The sequence below is a fragment of the Strongylocentrotus purpuratus genome, unplaced genomic scaffold (genome assembly GCF_000002235.5).
Source record: "Strongylocentrotus purpuratus isolate Spur 01 unplaced genomic scaffold, Spur_5.0 spur5_scaffold_6, whole genome shotgun sequence".
Lineage (NCBI taxonomy): Eukaryota > Metazoa > Echinodermata > Echinoidea > Camarodonta > Strongylocentrotidae > Strongylocentrotus > Strongylocentrotus purpuratus.
This window is the reverse complement of record NW_022145612.1, coordinates 15995789-16015841: the sequence shown is the minus strand read 5'-3', so window position 1 is coordinate 16015841 and position 20053 is coordinate 15995789. Positions and strand designations below refer to the sequence as shown.

Below are 20053 nucleotides of genomic sequence, written 5' to 3'. Positions count from 1 at the left end.
TCTGATGAATTTTTTTCAAGTTACAGCATTTTTTGTCAAAAATTTATAATTCAGAGATAATTAGCATATTATAAAGGTACTTCAAACACAGTTTCCTACAATAAATTGTATCCAAAATGGGATAACTTGGCCTGCAGTCGCGAGTTCAGTTGCACTAGAATGCCTCCATGGAGGCAGCTTTCTTAGCATGTACTCAAATGCACTGAACGTACAAGGCCAATAGATGGCAGCAAACACATTAGTACCCTGTCAGTTACATCCAGAGGTCCATTGCAACACTAAAAAGTGTACAATTTTGACTGTTTTTTTTTGAATAATTTTGGACCAAAATTATTCACTTCCGGTCTGATTATTGACTTTCCTGAAATTTTCTTTGCCCTAAAATACAATCGAATACTACAGAATATCATGAAAACAGCAATTGAAAAATGAAGAGCATAATCAAACTAGTACTTAAACACTAAAAACAAAAATTGAGATTTTTTTTTCTTTTTTAAACTAGACTGGCCCCCTTAATAACCATACACAACGTAAAGAATTACGAAAACGACTTACCTTTCTGGCAGTTCTTGCCTTCATATCCAGGTAGACAGATACAATTATAGTCATTTAAGAGATCTTCACATGTACCGTTGTTAACACACGGGTTAGAAGCACATTCATCCGTCTCTGATAAAAGTAAGAAGAAATAGAAATGTATTTTAAACACAAAGTGCAAGTTGCATTAATTCGACTGTATGAACAGTGCATGTATTTTTATTGTCTTGATCTCATTCTTTAACAATTCAGTATGTTGTATTCACATATATTTTAATGATTTGCTATTTGTTAATTGTATCGCGAACATTTCTGGTACGGTACTACGAAATAGTATTGCTTTGCTTTAGTACCTTTATGTTTGAGGGGACCAGTCTGGTAAAATACAGTGAAATGCAAATTGATACAGTATTCGTAATAGATCATTACGTGATATTAATAGTAAACTACTATGAACCATATATTTCTGGAGAGTTGAGGCAATGGAGAATCTAAAACATTCTGAGAAAGTTATTTATCTCATTTGATATGCAAATTACTCAAGGACATGAATATTCAAAAAAATATTGTAGTGCTGGTTCTTTGTACTAGTACTGTAATTGTAATAACGATATCAAGGCACTTTTTTGTGATTTTGATAGTACATTTATATGCACAACAATCCTATGACACCATTTGTATAATTTTCATCATTTACATAAAATTATAATATTTCAAAGAAAAAACAGAAACTCGAATGATTTTTGAAAATTATTTTGCTTGTGACGTTAGTATGTTGCAAAAACCATGATAGGATTGTTTGTTGCATAAAAACTTATGTTTTTGCCAATTTTGAAATAATTCTGATTAATATTTTTCAAGTTACAGCATTTTTTGTCAAAAAATTATGATTCAGATATAATTAGCATATTATGAAGGTACTACAAACACAGTTTCCTACAATAAATTTTATCCAAAATGGGATAACTTGGCCTGCAGTCGCGAGTTCAGTTGCACTAGAGTGCCTCCATGGAGGCAGCTTTCTTAGCATGTACTCAAATGCACTGAACGTACAAGGCCAATAGATGGCAGCAAACACATTAGTACCCTGTCAGTTACATCTAAAGGTCCATTGCAACACTAAAAGGTGTACAATTTTGACTGTTTTTAAATAATTTTGGACCAAAATTTTCTTTGCCCTACAAATACTACAGAACATGATGAAAACAGCAATTGATAAATGAAGAGCATAATCAAACTACTACTAAAACACTAAAAACAAAAATTTAAGAGATCTACACATGTACCATTGTTATCACACGGGTTAGAAGCACATTCATCCGGTTTTGATAAAAGTAGGAGGTCACAAAAGTAGAGATCAGAAAGTGCAATTGGCCTAATTTGTGGACAAAATATGATAGTAGACTAGCCAAGACGTATGTATACATTATTTTGGGGGGGAGGGCATATATTTAGGTGTAAACAGTGGTGTTAGGATGGGTTCAGGTATAATTGTCTCACTGGTGCATTGGAGACCTTCGGGGGAGAAACAGTAAAAGCAGGGTGTGAGAGGGGGTCGTAAAACCTTCTTCTCATAACGCATGGTCCCTTAATCTCCCCTCCCCCCTCCCCCATCCCTTTCCCTCTACCCTTCTCCCCCTTTTCCTCCTCTTCCCTCTCTCTGTCCATTTTCTTTCTCTCTCTCTGTCTCAGAGTTTGTGTGTCTCTCCCCTCTTCTCTTCTTTCTTTCTTTCATTTGTCATCACCAGTTGATGGGAAGAGGGTACGTGCTTCTCATTGGTCTATAGCTACGCCACTATAGATATACTTCTACTTCTACGACGATACTCAGTAGGATCCATAAGTCAGGATGTAGTGCTGAGGAATAAACTATCTAGTTCTTGGTCTAGATGCTTGGTGGCAGCGCTCCCTTGAGGCCCTCCCTTGAAGCATAGGAAAAAGAATTTGAACTTTCTGAGAAAAGTTAGGGGATATTCATGAAAAATCTTACCATTGCACGATGGAATGTCAGGTGTAAACATTCCTATTTTACAGATGATGGATTTATTGTGAGTGATGGTGTATCCTGCGTCACACTTAAACATGCACACTGTATTACATGGTACATTAGCATTGGTCTCGCAGGTGTCATTAATCAGCGATGTGAGGTTCCCAGGTAGTTCCCCGACAGAGCAATCAGCTTCATATGGAAACGAGATGGAAATAATCAGAGCGGTAAATATAGACACTGTATTACAACTATTGGCTTTCAACTATTTTTGTTCTCGATCACATAGAATACTTTTAAAAGACAAAATATCATTTTAATTTTAATTTAGCATTTCAGCTGATTACATAAGGGAAAAGCGTGTGTATTCCAACAATAGCTTTAGGTAACACCCAAAGATGTAAGGAAGAGCGTCGAGAGAGGGTGGTATCACCCCTAGTCTATGTGTATATAACAATACGACTATGGGAGTCGTCCATTCATTAACATTTTATTAAAGACGGCTTTAATTTAATTCTAACATATCAATCGTGTTAACAATCATTTCGTTGAATATTTACACAAAGTTGCGCAATCAGTCGGAACAAGCTGAATTCAAAAACGAGGGGGAAATCAGAGGTATACTGGATATCCCATATATCTCTATCACGTTATTTATTATTGCAATAAAAACGTTGATACTTACTATCGACTGTAAACTTGTGAAGACCCGATTTTAATATCACCTTGGAAAGGTGGAAATCTTCCCAAGTTTATACCTTTAGGCATCTATTATACATTGGTGATCGAATGGAGCTACCCAGATAACAATACGGCGTTGGGCCAACGTCGGTCACGGTCGGCAGAGTCGAAGTCGGCAAGCCAACGTTGGCTAATTGTTGGGCCATCGTCGCCATTTTTTACTGATAAATGGTGGCTATTGGTTGGCTATTCGACGTTGGGCCAATGTTAGCTGAACGTTGGTTCATTGTCGCCATTTTCACTGATAAATGGTGGCTATTGGTTGGCTATTCGACGTTGGGCCAATGTTGGCTGAACGTTGGTCCATTGTCCCCATTTTCACTGATAAATGTTGGCTTTTGGTTGGCTATTTGACGTTGGGCCAATGTTGGCTGAACGTTGGTCCATTGTCGCCATTTTTACTGATAAATGGTGGCTATTATTTGGCTATTCGACGTTGGGCCAATGTTGGCTGAACGTTGGTCCATTGTCACTATTTTCACTGATAAATGGTGGCTACTGGTTGGCTATTCGACGTTGGGCTAAAGTTGGCTCAACGTTGGTCCATTTCCGTTTTCACTGATAAATGTTGGCTATTGGTTGGCTATTCGACGTTGGGCCAATGTTGGTTGAACATTGGTCTATTGTCTCATTTATTACTGATGAATGTTGGCTTTTGGTTGGCTATTCGACGTTGGGCTAACGTTGGCTCATTGTCGCCATTTTCATTGATAAATGTTGGCTTTTGGTTGGCTATTTGACGTTGGGCCAATTTTGGCTGAACGTTGGTCCATTGTCGCCATTTTTACTGATAAATGGTGGTTATTAGTTGGCTATTCGACGTTAGGCCAATGATGGCTGAACGTTGGTCCATTGTCACCATTTTCACTGATAAATGGTGGCTATTGGCTGGCTATTCGACGTTGGGCTAAAGTTGGCTCAACGTTGGTCCATTTCCGTTTTCACTGATAAATGGTGGCTATCGTTTGGCTATTCGACGTTGGGCCAATGTTGGCTGAACGTTGGTCCATTGTCTCAATTATTACTGATAACTGTTGGCGTTTGGTTGGCTATTCGACGTTAGGCCAATGTTGGCTTCATGTTGGTCCATCGTCTCATTTTATCTTTTAAATAGTGGCTTTGGGTTGGCTATTCGACGTTGGGCTAACGTTGGCTGAACGTTGGTCCATCGTCTCAATACTAAATTTTAAATGTTGGCTTTTGGATGGCTATTCGACGTTGGGCCAATGTTGGTTCAATGTTGGTCCATTGTCGCCATTTTCACTGATAAATGGTGGCTATTGGTTTGCTATTCGACGTTGGGCCAATGTTGGCTGAACGTTGGTCCATCGTCTCAATTATTACTGATAAATTTTGGCTGTTGGTTGGCTATTCGACGTTGGGCTATTAACGTTGGCTCAATGTTGGTCCATTGTTTCAAATTTTACTGAGAAATGGTGGATATGTTGGCTATACGCGACGTTGGGCCAACCTTGGCTTAACGTTGGTCCATTGTCTCCATCTTTACTGATAAATAGTGCATGAATATATTGGTAGGCTATATGACGTTGGGCCCAAAAAAAATTGCATGCGTGCGCATATGCCCATGTGCTCATGCAATTGCAACGTCCGTCAGCCATATCCTGTCCATTTATCTGGATCAGTTGCCGGGGAGTACCAACACTGCATGGTAAATGAATAATTTTCTTTCTCTTTCAACGTTATATTTGTGAGCATGTCGCGTGAAACTGATAAATTGTATAGTGTGAGAACTCCCCGTCACAAAGCGAGGGAAATAGCATGAGTAATTGTTAAAGTAATCATTGATAATTCCCTGTCCGAATGAAAGTGAAAGTGAGTACGAGTGTACCGCTCGGCGTACGCTTAGCATGCACACCCGCTGCGTGCAATTGAAGTGTGAGTGATGGCTATGATGGCTATGATGGGGGCCGAAGTGTCGGCATCAGATGCATTGAATGTTTGCCGTGATAAATGTTAATATGTTCCTGACTTAGAGTTAGACCAGGGAGGTGAGACTTTTAACTCACATGCCCTGGTTAGACCTAGGTGATGTATTGATGCACCATGTTACAGCGTCCGTGACAGTGATGATGTTCATCCCAATATGCAATATCGACCATGAATCAAATGATTGTGAATCTGTTGGTGTTTCAAGTGTTGAAGGTGCTGATGCATTGTTTGAAAGACCAATTGAATCAAATACTGATCTTGATATATAGAGCTGAATGGGAAGACGCATCATTTTTTTATGCATATCTCAATGATATTATAGTCTCTGATACTTTCAGATTTAGAAGTAGGTCTACTATACTCTGTAGTAGCTCAATATAGATAATGCTGATGATGATTCAGTTCGAAAAGGAATCAATTACGAGATTGGGCTGTGAATTCAGATATCCCGCTAGTACATGTTTCTAGCCTCCTGAAATCTTACTAGAGAGTGTGCCAAGTCTGCCAAAATATGCAAGAACTTTGTATCAACACATTTAGTGGATTGTGAGTGTGATGTGAAAGAGGTAGCTGGTGGGAATTACCCTCATTTTGGCATTTGCAATCATTTAAAGTCGCAATTGGCCAAGAACCTCAATTTGATCGAATAGTAAATAGGAAAAGCTATTGGGGGTGGGAGTAACACTTATCGATCCCATAATTTTCATTCAAAATTTTCATTCACAAATTTGATTATTGCTGCATTTTTATTCTCATTTTCAAATCATTTTTTATTATTTATGCACATGTATATTAAATTGCTATAATTTGAACTTAAGGTAAATATTATTTATTTTTAAATTCTGACGTTCTTTATTTATTAATACATTCAAATCTATAAAGCTCTTCCAAATCCCAATACTTTTTTCTCCTATAATCCCTACAATTCTGAAATTTAAATATTAAATCCTGCATTTCATATCGTCAACTTCACAACAAATTCCAGATTCCTCTACCCGTCCAGATCCAGCTACCCCTACCTCGATCATCCGGAACAGCATCAACAGCACCAAGGACCCCTTCGACATCGACCCCATTGACCTCAACGTTCAGAAATATGGGTATGTCATTTGGCATTTTATTCATTTTGTATTTAGTTATACATGTAGACAGAATAGCTAATGCACTTCGTAGTATTCGTTGTAGTTGTGCCCTGCACACAAAGTACAAATGTACTGGATTAATGTACGTTTGTGTATGACATAGCTGCTAACGGATGCAAGTATCTTTTTCCTGATTATATTGAGAAACTGCATTGTGATCACTTACAAAACTATTCAACAACAACAAATCATGAAATACTGCTTATAGCAGTATTTTGGGGGAAACAATTCTGAATGCAGGGTGCCACAAAAAAAAAACACAGTCAATTGATTTGTTTCTTGTATAAGCAACTAATGATATAGCTTTGTGCTTTTGTGTCTACTTTGAAGCCTCTCGAGCTCTCTCAAGTATTGGGAGCTTCACATTTCACTTCAATTTTATAATGATGTGAAAGAGAATGCCACTCTTCTTCAAACATTTGTCCTAAAATAAGAAAGAATACAAACTTACTAACTTAGGGTTTTGTGTTGTATGCAGAAACCGCAAATTTTGTATTCTTTCATCCATATTTTACTTCAAACACATTTGTTAGGGCAATATTCTATTTGCAGAAGTGTCCGGGTGTTAATGACATCCTCTTTTACATCATACAATTTAAGTGAGATTGTGCCATCTATTCTTTGGCTAATTTTGGGATCCAACACTTAAGAGGGGCTTTAAACTGTTATCAATCAAGCATCTCAACACTGAGCAAGCAGATACTATAAATTGGTTCTTTCTATTCGAAGAATATCACTGTCATTTTACTTAAAATGTATATTTCCTTTGTTAAGAAGAGTGTTTGATGCTATAAAAGAAATCCATTCCTTTCTAATTTCCATACTACTGGGTCATTCGCTCTAAAGTTTGAACGAAGTTATTTTCATGACAGAGTACTTCTATCCATGAAATTTAATCAAAACTAGGGAGGATGTGCCACTCAGGACTACTTCCCTTGAATGCCGTACTATTTGATTAATATCCGTACTATTTCAAGGTGATGTTTCCATGATCTGCTTTTAAATCTTGTTTGGTTTCTTTCTTCTTCTTTTTTTTGCCGCAGATGCCGAAGTTGTACTACCACAAGCTAGACAAGATTTTTATTCCGACTAACCCATTCTTTAAAGGTCCACTGCCTTAGGAAATTAAAACTTTTACGTCTTGTATCAAGACCCTTTTAAAGCAACATAATAACAATTGTTTCATAAAAAATGTCTCCTTATATTTTTTACAAATTTTTGAAAACCTCTCCAAGTTGCTCGTCTAATGGTGGACCCCTCCCCTTACAATTCTCAGAGTTCCTCTGAATGATTGACCAATGGATTAGTGATGTTATATCAAGAACGATCTCCGATTAGGCAAGCTATGGTGCTCGCTAGCCAGCTCTGCAGGCATATGTTTTGTACACAACATAAACAATAACTTTTGTTATTAAATAGAAGAAACTTGTGTTTTTCCCTTTACAAGCTCTGCTCTTTCTTATTTTCTCTTTCAAATTTCCTCTCTTGTTATATAAACATTTAGCGATTGCTTTACTTCACACATTCAAGCAATGTAACCTATCCCTCCTGGAAAAAAAAACAGTTTGTAGATGTGTTAATAATAGATATGGCGACGAAATGTATCAGCATCTCTGAAATGCCTAAGCAACAAAAATGTTGGCAATTTCTCTGAATTTTATTTTTTATTTTTTATGGAAAATTGTTTACATTAATTGCCTAGTTCTTGGTATGCAAATGATGGATACTTTATTAATTTCTTTATATTTTTGTGCTGTACATATGTAGAGGAATCTTGTCATAAGCAATCGTGTTCGTCTGCCAGAAAGTTTGTTTTGTTTTACTCGGGAAGTTGTGAGGATTGTTTATTATATTCGTACAATGAATTTCAGTATGTTATGTTGTGTTACATGTAAGCGACACTTCATTTTATAACAGCTCATATCGTCCTAGCATTCATTGATAGTAGGCCTTTATTGTGACACATTGAGATACCTTGAACTTGAAACTATGTTTACATCTTTTTTTAATTCAAACGAAAATACCAAAGAAAGACGTACAATAATTGTATTCACATTTACAACAGTTTGTTTATTACACATAAAATAAAGTATGTTTTATCACAAAATCAGTTTATTTTCCTTGTTCTTTTGTTTTGGAGGGAGGGGGATGTATTCAGAGCAAATTCTAAGAAGCAAGATGGTGAACTTTTCTTTAAAATTGGACAAATAAGTTGTTATCAAGTTTTGATAGTGATTAAAATGTACCAGATCATACACATGACGAAATTAAAATAACATGTCCCTCTTGCTGCAATATTGTTATTATACATATGTTCCAGAGGGATGTAAGTCGAGTTCTATAATGAACTTTTCTCAAATTCAGTCTAATTTTGATGGATTTGTTAGTATTTCATTTTGTGGATTTTGCTCTGTTTATTTATTTAATCCAATCTTAAACTACCTGGATTTTCCTTGTCACGTTGTGATGCATGTGTTTGAATGATTGTACATGTCCGATGTAGTATGATCTTGACGATGTTCTTATGAACGGACGACTGATGTTGGTGTGAATATGTTGTTGAGTTGGTGTTGGTAATGTCAGAAGGATGTGTGCATGAACTGGAAAGGGGAGGTACAACGTCGGCACATGATGGGCTAGGGGTTGGCATAACGTTGCTTCTACGTCGGCAAATGGTGGAGAAGAGGTTGGCATAACGTTGGTCTAGCATTGGCACATGGTGGAGGAGGGGTCGGCACTTAGTGGGAAAAGGGTTGGCATTATGTTAGGACAACGTCGGGGAGACGTCGGCATATAGTGTAAAAGGGGTTGGCATTACGTTGGTCCTACGTCAGAGAGACGTCGGCACATGGTGGGATAGGGGTTGACATGACGTTGGTCATACGTCGGGGGACGTTGGCCCGATGTTGGCTTAATGTCATTTCGTCGCTGTCGAGCCAACGTTGGCCCACCGGCAAGAAAGGCGTTGGCCCAACATCATATTGGCGACAATGGACCAACGTAACAGCCCACGACGTCGGCACATGGTGGGATAGGGGTTGGAATAACGTTGGCCCTACGTCGTGGAGACGTCGGCACATGGTTAAAAAGGGGTTGGTATAACGCTGGGCCAATGTCGAGGAGACGTCGGCACATGGTGGGATAAGGGTTGGCATAACGTTTATCCAATGTCGGAACGACGTCGGAACATGGTGGAATAGAGGTTGGCATAACGTTGGTCGTACGTCGGCACATGGTTAAAAAAGGGTTGGGATGACGTTGTTCCAATGTCGGAAAGACGTCGGCATACGGTGGAAAAGAGGTTGGCATAACGTTGGTTCAATGTCGGGAGGACATCGGCACATGTGGTCGGATAGGGGTTGGCATAACGTTGGCCCGATGTTGGCTTAATGTCATTTTGTCACTGTCGGGCCAACGTTGGCGCGCCGACAAGAAAGCCGTCGGCCCAACATCATGTTGGCGCCGTTGGACCAACGTTACAACTTACATTGGCCCCACGTTGGCGTAACGTCGTATTGTTATCTTGGTAAAACTGATGCTTTGAATGATGTGCTCGTATAGTACATGAGGCGTTATTTTGATTGCGTCAAACATTCCGCATCGAATTAAGCTGATAAGGGTAGTAGCCCATACGCAGGAACTTAAACAAAATGTTTACTCCTGTTATTATGCAACCACTCTTTGTAGGATACCACTTTCGCGTGGCGCATCAAAGGCTGCAGCACTCCATTATCCATTACGCAGCCCTACGTCAGCTTAATGACACCTCGTGTGCAACATGTATTGTACTCACCAAATGAAGGTCTGGGGGGTCGTGACGTCAATGGAGAAGAACATGTACAGTTGCTCTCTGGCACAGTACACACATCCTCATCGGATAGCGCAACTACATACAGCATGGTTAGCACTGCAACGCATATGGCTGACTGCCAAAGCTGGGAATAAATAGGACAAAGATTACATTCAATTTGTTATTGTGATTCAGTGACAATAACATTATGGTTTTACTGCGAATAAGATGCTACTACACTTCCCCTCTTTCAACGCCTAATGACACTGTTATTACCTTCTTTTTTTTAATCTTATCTTCCTCATATGATTGTATATGATTGTATATGATTGTTATTTTTTGTTTACGGGCCTTACTTATTTGGTTGTAAAGGAAATACAATTTCCTATTGGTACCTAAAGTTGGTTGGAATTTATGTAAATGAGGAGGCGCTCATGCCTGAGCGTTCACAGGAGTTTTACACGTTGAGTACGTGACGTGAGACGCCATTGACCTTATTCGACGATGAGCGAGCTAGACGCCGTTAAAAAAATAACCAAATATATACTTTTTAAAGGAGGTTATAGTTCAGTTCTGTCAATGTAGTTGAGGTTGATGGACGTGAATTATACATTTTTCAATACGTTGTTAATGTATTGATGTTGTCTTGCTTTACTTTACGGTGTCAATGTTCGACACGTATTTACTTTTGTACATGAATTCTTTTTATTCATGATTATTTTATTATGTGTTTGTTCACTTGGAGCGTGACGCGCCGGTGATGCGGTGCATGAGGTGACATGAAACCCATTGATGTAGAATCATATTATGATGGATATAGTGTGTGTACATATATATTCGATTGCATGTCATATTAATAACATAGTTTTCTTGATTAGAACACAGGTGTTGACAGGGATTACTCCCCCTGATGCCTACCTGGACTCTGGTAAGTCCTCCGGTATGCAACACGTCATGCAAACATGTTTCGTTCGCGCGTCTAGTGCTCGTCACTGAAGTTCGGTGCAAAAAATAATAATAAGGAGAAGATGTCTACTAACATAGTTCTAACACACGGCAGGTTAAATAGGAAAGTATTTATTTCCGTTTGAGCCGGCGAATTACTAAATAACTATTATTGAATTCAGACACAGAAATATGTGACCATGATAGTGAACAAAATACAATAAGACGAAATCATATTGAGCATTGAACCCTAAAAAGGCCGGGCTATTTGAGGTCTTAATACGGCCGGGGGGCATTATGGCCCCCTTAAGATCCGCGAAAATTTGCACGCATGTCAAGTGAAGTGTATAGAATAATATGATAATTTGAATTTTTTGAAAATTCACTTATTTGGATATTTATGGTAATGGTTATGGTAAAAAAAAAATCACATTTTTACCCATAAATCATATATTATTCATAGTTAAGCATTCTTTTTCACCACATATATTCATTAGATCATTTAAAATAATAATACGACAATTTTTTTTTGGAAGAGTCAGCTTATTCCTTATGTTATCTCTTGTTTTGATAATTTCTTTTGTATTTCATTGTTTTTTTAACTTACGTATTTTTTTTGTTTTTGTTGTTTTATTTCATTTCTTACTACAATTCAACTATTTTGACCCCTGAACAACCACATAATCATTAAACAAGACCCAATAACCAATGTTTGATCTATTTTTAGAAAAAAAATGACATTTCCATATGTTTTGTACACAAATCACAAAAATGAGCGATTTTCGGGCTGACATGGAAAGACAAAAGGTCACGTGACCTTGACACTGTAGGTCCGATTTTCAAAAAAAAATTGTTTAAAGATGCGCAAGACTCGAAAGAAAAAATTCAGCGACCGGTGGGGCGCCATCCATATTCGTTCCCAAAGAATCGGGAAAATCGTGGAGGAGGGGGGCCATAATGCCCCCCCCCCCCCGGCCTTATTAGGGTTAAGTAGATGAGTGTGTACTTTATCCCACATAACCATTTTGAAAAGAATTTCAGATCACGCAAATATGCAAAGTAATGAGCCTTTTCAAGGCGCCCCTTTGTCAAACCATTGATATTGCCAAGGTAAATTTGACTAGCAGAATGGCAGAAGCTATCATAAGTGACTTTTGTATATTCCTACAGAGTGGTCAGTATGGTTATGGCAGATATAAACACTCAAATTGATTGAAGATGTGCGTTGTGCGTGTTCATGGATCAGAATGATCAGGCCAGGCCTAATACTGCAAAGCCAACAAAGGCATTGTATTGAGCGCTAAATATATATATATATATATATATATGAATCAAAATTATTGTCATTCTTTTAAAGGAAACCAAACCCCAAGAAATAACTTTACTTATTCTGAGAGATTTATTATATTATTTCCCATTAATCTACAAGATTCCCCACCAACGTGTATGAGAGAGGTATAAAGTAAGAATAATGTGCAGTTTCTCAGCACGACATGGGCATCGCCATTTTCTTGATTACGTGACGTACTATGCGAAGTCGTTTAGCAGGTAAATGTATTCAAATTTATGGATGCTTCCTTCCCGGACGTGTGTGATGATGAAGCATTTCATTCACCTGCTATTATCCTTTGTACTACACTTGCCAGAACGCAAATTGCTTAAATAAGTTGGTGCTCTTCTAGGGTAAAGGTTTCTCATAAATGAAATAGATTTGTCAACTGCCATAGTGTATTATTTATAAATGAATTTAGTTACAATTGTTCCCCTGTTATTTATTTTTCAGCAAATATAATTTCTATCTTCTCACTTATGATTTTTCCTCACTGAAAAGTTAAGGTTTCGTTATTGATTTAACAATTCTTTCCAACTAAAGCTTGGTGCATGATACAACTTCAACTGGTACGTCACATTTTTAAGAAAATGGCTGCGCCCATGTCATCCTGAAAGGCATCACATCATGCCAGGAATATCTTCATTTATATATCTCTTGTACATTTTCGTAAGAAATATTATACATCAAAGGGCAGGAATTTATTTCATTTTTCAGAATACCTACATTTATTCTTTGGGGTTAGGTTTCCTTTATCATTAATTATCATAAGAGGTGAAACAGGCAAATTACAGTAACTGAATGTACTTTTCGTCTCTCTTTCCTTATCCCTTCTAGAAGTTGACAGCGGCCCACACATCCCATGTTCTGACTGAATCACAGTAGTAGTCCTTAACAGTATGGCAGAGGCGACTGATGTTTCATTTCTTCTTTTCTGTCCAAAAGTCTGCGATTGCTACCGATGTGCTTTGAAGTTCGGAGACATGTCTTTTTACGGGCTGCTCTCCTCTAACAGCCCCCTAAACCCATGGGGCGTGCCCACCCAATAGAGAATCAAAGATGTTCTTTCGATGAAAAACTGCTGTTACCTTTGCTAACCAAACACCCGCCAAACATGAACAGTCTTTATGTGATTACTTATACCTTATACCGTATGCCTATTTAAGAGCAAGTCAATCATAGATTCATGACGTATAACCCAGAAAGAAAGACAAGCCTAATGATTATCCTGCCTCATACCTTTGTACCCTTTGTAAAATTAATATTTATCTTTGTGTTAATCTTTCACATCAATAATCAGTCAATGGAAACAGTACTGAGCATGATCCAGTACTGTATGCAGACCACTCGATGTATTGGCCCTTTTACACGATGGTCAAAGCATCGCCATTTCTCCAACATCCGATATTAGGATGGAAGTTAGACCACGGGGTCGTAACTTGTAAGGCAAAATAAATGCATACATAGGATACTCTTGTTGTACGAGTTCCTTCCAGTGTAAGATTTCCATACTTCAATCAACTCACGATTTTTGGACATTGGTGTTAACGAGCTACAAGTGTATTTGCTCGTATGAGAATGTTTGTAAAAGTTTTACTCTGCAAATACCAAGGTTCATAGCAAATTTCAAACAGTTTGAATACATTTATTTTTTTGTGATGAATACTTTGTGATCATAACTGAACAGAATATTTTTGGTTATATGCGAAACACTTTTCAAAAAGGCAAAGAAGTACTGTTTTCAAATATTACATTGCCCAAATTCAGAAACCAATACACATTAGGATATTGATAACAGGGGGGCATCAAACTTCTCTTGGACATTGGACAAAGAGCTAAGTATTTGACTATAAAATAACTAGGTTACGGAAATAATGTGTGAGTCCGTAGCAAAATTTCGGGAAAACTCCTTTGGTCTAACGTGGTAACTGGACTATTCTTGCTTCTATTGTACCTTTATCCTGTATTTGTTAAACAGAGAGATGAGGTCAAGCACTTTGAAACATATGTATTGTCATTTTATCAAAGCAACAAAAGACCCGGTTGGAAGGTAAGGCATGTAGGTTATTTTGAAATGCACAATATCCCCAATTTCACATACAATGAATTCAGACCTACTATACAAAGTATTGGTTATAGATCATTATCCAAAGCACTGTGTTTTTCTGTAAATGATCATTCATAAAGCATAGATTAGTCTAGGGTATTCTAACACGTGTTAATGTTATTATTAGAAACATTTTATTCATTAATATGTTTTATTTGTTTTAAAAAGCAAACAAAACAGATGTAGCACAATAATGAAATATAATGTTCATGTACAAGGAATTTTTAAAAAGAACAAACAACAACAAAAGAGGACACTCCCCCTTCCAACAAAAAGATATAATAATGTAGCTTGGAAATACTTGTTTTTAAATATTCTTCAATATGACAGACAATATAAGGTGAAGATGTCAGATTAGATTTCAAACTTCTAATAGTTTTTACAGCTATATATTTGTTTCTTGTTTCCATTTGTATTTTATTTTTAGTTTCTCAATTAATTTAGGAGTAGAACTGTGTAAAAACCTATGAAATGGAATTAACATGTTGTTAATATTCGAAACTTTGTTTAATAATTTCGAGAAAAAAACTTCATAAAAAAACTACATAAAAAAACAAATCATATTGAAAATCTGGTTGCCAACGTCCGGTACAGCTGATTTCTATGCATGGTATTATTTTCCCAACATGTGTAACCATATACTGTTTATAGACCTTGTGAATATCGAACAGTTGGGTCGCCACGACAAAATTTCATTCATTGAAAAGGATATGATCGAAAACCTGTGATTTTAATCACCATTTCTATCGATTCGACTTGACATAATATGTATTTCAAAGATAATATGTAGGTTTTTCGTACACAGTCTTAGCAGTAAAATAATGCCGATGAAATTGGAATTGATATAGGCACAGATAAAGAGTTGCGTGCCTGCATTCTGCAATCTGGAACTGTTGAAGCAACAATGACAATAAATAAACTACTAGATTATTCAATAATCAAAATTAACACTGTTCTTCCCGAGGGCCTGAACCTTTTATTACACCAGCATAACTAGGCTAATACCCATATCCTATACACCTGGTGGAAGAGGGACAATCGTAGGTGACAACATCTTGTCCCAAGGATGTCATCACCAAGGATCTAGACTGGAATATCTCTTATGAGAGTTAATAGCCTTTAATATACCATAATCTCCTAACCGGATTGATGTATTCAATGATGAGCCTTTATCTTGAGGACCTGCATGATGGACATATCCATCAGACATGGAATGAATTTGTGTGGAATACAGCATGGGATAGGCCTACTTTATACAGGTAGACAATGAGCTTGGAGGGAATTTGACCTTTTTGGAAAAAGAAATGCTTCAGACGAGAAGGAAAATGATACGAATATTATACTAACGATGCTTTTAGAAGAACAGCTAATATCCATGATCCGGATTGGTAGAGCAACAGTGTGAGAATGATAATAAATGTAGTCTTCTTTATCCAGTGCGTGAGAAAACTAGGATTGGCTCATTGTTTGTGCTGTTAATGTCCAGTGTAGATATACACCCTTCTTTCCTCAATCCTCGCAGAAGTTTTTTTGTCACCAATTATTTCTTCCAACATGTCAGTGCATGTGAGGAAAAATGTTCAAAGGCGCTGGAAAATGTTGACAAACACAGAACTACAGGAGTCAAACAGGAGACACTACACGATTTGATCATGTTCATGATAACACGTAGACACATACTTCTCAGAAGTATGTACATACATCGTGAAAATAATATGTCCAACAAAATATTTTATGCCCCATGATCACGGCAGCATAAAGTTCGCGAATGTGACTATATAGAGCCCGTGAACGGGTCTTTTATCATGTACACAAAATCAACAGTCCTGATGCATTGGTTCGTTGACACTAAATGAAACGCCTATGTGCAAAGATCAGTGGCGTTTTCATTGTCAAAAGCGCAATCATGCATGAATTATTGTTTATTTCCTGATGAAATAATAAGAACAACGCCTCAAATGTTTGATTACGCGTTCAGAGTCTTTGGACCAATAAATCACAATTCTATGTGTATTATTTATTTTATTTATTTATTCATGTTTTATTTATTACAATTGGTAAAACAGTGGAGGGTAGTGCTTTCCAACGGAGCCCTCCACATGATACAAAGTTACAAACAATAACATAAAACATAAAAACAAAACATAAATTGAAACATCAATATAACTCCATATATAAATACATTTGTACAATTAAATAAACTATTATATACATGAGGCGCACGTGGGATGCACGGCGAGACCCCTCCCCCCCCCCCCCCCAGTAGGCCAGATTCTCGTGTGTTTTTGTTTGTTATTAAAGCATGATAGAGAACTGTTTACATTGTTTCTTAAAATTGTTTAGTGACTTGCAATTTTGGACGAACATTGGCAACTTATTAAATAAAGAATTTCCGGTGAATGAAAAGTAACGTTTTTTTGTATTCTGTTTAGGGTATGGTATTTGTAGACGGTTTTGGGTGGTATGGCGAGTATTATAAACAATGGGTCGCAAAACAGACAATGGTTTCAGGTATTTTGGTGCAAAATCATTCCAAATCTTATAGACTAAAAGACTGATAGAAGTTTGATATTTAATTCTATGTTCAACAGATTGCCAATTGAGGGTGTACTATAATGTTATCAGCAGTTATCAGCATATCTGTATCATTTATGAAAAAAACAGAGACATCGCATATCAACAGTTCTAGAAGACTATACTCAGAGCCAGTGACGTAACTAAATGGGAGCATGGGATGTGCACCTTATCGGTATCGAATTGCTTTAAAACAAACTAGAAAGGAAAAGGAGAAAAGGGGTATAAAAAAATAGAAGGATTAAGATTGGAAAGATATGATAGACACACACACACGCCCATGACCGCTGACCTTCCTTATTTGCATTTCAGTCAGCGAATACATGGAATGAGACTGGTGCCCCCCCCCCCCCCTCCCTAGCCTTACGGATGCCAGTGCCCCCTAAGACTGGACCCATGCTCTGCTTGATGAAAAAATGTACTATTCTGAATTTCATTGTCCTTTCCTGACCTAATTTTAATGGCAAATATTTAGGGATCAATAATTGTACTAACGAGCTAACCATGCACCAACAATGTTGTCGCCTTAAATGCGCTTCACTTTAATTAAGGAGGAGGCGAGTTGGCTCAGTCGGTAAAGCGTCTACTTGTCGAACCAAAGATCTCGGGTTGAATACAACCCAGGTGGATGACTGAAGCCTGCGTTGTGTGTTAACGTGCCCCTCTCCTTGTTTCATAGACACAGGCTTTGTTAAGTGGAAAACACTCCGTCCCTGGGATATGACGTTAAATGGGGACCCCGTGTAGAGGAGAGTCATCACCTTTGCGCGTTAACAACCCACTGCACTATTCGTATAGCGGGTAGAGGTCCACCTGCAAAACGCACTGCCATTGCCTTAAAGGGACGTCATACGTGACTGCCAGTGCCTTAAAGAGACGCCACACGTAGCAGTCCACCCAAATCTAAAATCTCACTAGTAACAGGCTAAAGGAATACTCGTCACCAAAGTCCCCAGGAAAGAAACATCCATAACTTTGAATATTTCAATAAAACAGTCTATTAGTGAAATACGGACCATACTGTCATCATTTTTAGAAGTCCTTCCTTGCTCATCAACTAATTATCCAGATATTTAAATATTTCAATTTGACGTACGTACGATTTCCAAAGGCTTCCCTCTCTCTCTCTCTCTCTCTCTCTCTCTCTTTCTCTCTCTTCTGTTCATACGCAATATAATATGTCTCCTTCTTTTATTTATCTTTTTAGTTGTTTATGTGTCTCTATCGTCCTATCTGCCTCTGCCTCTGCCTGTCTCTGTCTCTGTCTCTGTATCTTTCTCTTTCTCTCTCTCTCTCTCTCCCTCTCTCTTTCTCTCTCTCTCTCTCTCTCTTTCCTCCCTCTCTCTGTCGGTCTCTTTCTCTCTTTCTTTCTCTCTCTCTCCCGCTAAACTGGTCTCTCTCACGACTTGGCAAGATACAGACATGTCTTGATATACCAAACAATAAAAATAGTAACAAAACAAAAGTTTATAAAAAACAAATGCAGGTTTTACAAAACAAAAGATTTCACCTAGTTACAAAAAGGTGACAGGCAAAACACAGTACGTCGACAAAAATTAGATTCGGGGCTCAAATCCCAGGTAAAAAAAAGGGGGCTTAACGAAGGAACACGCAACATGGGGGTAAAGTTTTGCGTTTTGATAAAAACATTACATTGGAAAAAATAAGGGATAATTTGTTGTCCATGAATTATGTGTATAAGCTAAAACAAGAACAATATTTACTAATTTTTTTCAAAACAGTCAACGCAATGAACATTGTTTTAGAACTTTCCAAACACGTTTTCCAAACATTTTAACATACATCCAGAAAATTGTACAAAATCCATCACGTTTAAATTGACAGGAAAATGGTAAATATTAGAAAAACTTTATCAAGATACATTGTGCATTGCATTATAAGTTCTTATAATATTAATGATTATATTATATTTTCTCCAGGAAAAAGATACGACAAATTCTTCATGAATGATACAAAATTATTTAATTTTGCAAATTAATACAAGCTTTATATTTGTATTTGACTTGCAGGAAGAGGGGGGCCATTCAAATCATGTGGCACCAACTTATTAGACCCACTTTCACAATCCGTAATTACCTCACGCCTTGCCTTTATACCGACTTCCCAGTCTCTGCAACTACACTGGTCTACGGCAAACTGGGAACCTACCAGGCAGCTTGCTCTTTGACCCTCTACCCGGAGTCACAAAATCAAGCACGAATGTTACATCAGTAGATGTTGCTCCTGTAACAATGCATCGAATGCCCATAGAGACCATCTATGAAGTACGACCCTCGCTTGCCGCAAAAGAGTCGCAGGAACCAGGATATGGCCAGTGGCTACATCGAAAATGATACGTTGAGTTCGATGTCAAGAGCCATCCAGGGTTGTGAGATAGAGATGGATAGTGCCACCAGTAGTGCCATGTACCACCATGACCTGGATGATGAAGAACCTTATGATGACGAGTAATATGATTATACGTATGCTGATAATGCCAAGATACAAATGGGTTTGGATCGTTTTCAGACGAAGAGATCGCGACCTGGTGCACATGAACACGACAACTCGATTTATGCTGTGGTCCTAGAAAACGAAAAACCGATGAATAGTCAGCACGATGGGGAATATGAACGCGAGAACCATCGCAGTCGTGAGAGTGATATCTTAGCAGAAGCAGGTAATCATGGAAGAACCCACACTGATCCATTCCCTCTTCCATCCGATCGTGCAAATCCACCTTCTGATGGTACTTACACAGCTTTGATTGCAGGAACACAATCACCTTGGACGGAATCCTCATTCCCAGAAAGGACTCCTGGTAGTGGGTGTTCTACCGCACCGGCTACTATTGCCTTAGCAAGAAAACCGTCAATGGGAGTTGCTCCTTCGGTAAGACCAAGGGCGTCACCGGTTGTGAAACCTATTGGTAATGCTACCTCAATACGTC

The 20053-nt window shown here is 37.9% G+C and overlaps 1 protein-coding gene across 1 annotated transcript; it reads right to left on the bottom strand.

Moving 5' to 3' along the window:
• Positions 1–409: 409 nt before the first annotated feature.
• Positions 410–16272, bottom strand: LOC115919495 (sushi, nidogen and EGF-like domain-containing protein 1). The gene is made up of 4 exons (XM_030973503.1): positions 15877–16272; positions 10151–10292; positions 2528–2716; positions 410–669 (listed from the first exon to the last, which is right to left on the bottom strand). Exons 1-4 carry the CDS (start codon positions 15904–15906, stop codon positions 539–541), a joined length of 492 nt encoding a protein of 163 aa, XP_030829363.1. The 5' UTR covers positions 15907–16272; the 3' UTR covers positions 410–538.
• Positions 16273–20053: the final 3781 nt, after the last annotated feature.

What these genes read in the sequence shown, in the direction of transcription:
- LOC115919495 (XM_030973503.1), bottom strand. Translation starts at nt 15,906, where the DNA reads ATGGATATTAGCTGTTCTTCTAAAAGCATC. An exon ending in GCTGTTCTTCTAAAAGCATC is followed by an intron (nt 10,293 to 15,876) that starts GTTAGTATAATA and finishes ATTTATTCCCAG; the next exon opens with CTTTGGCAGTCAGCCATATG. An exon ending in ACCCCCCAGACCTTCATTTG is followed by an intron (nt 2,717 to 10,150) that starts GTGAGTACAATA and finishes TTCCATATGAAG; the next exon opens with CTGATTGCTCTGTCGGGGAA.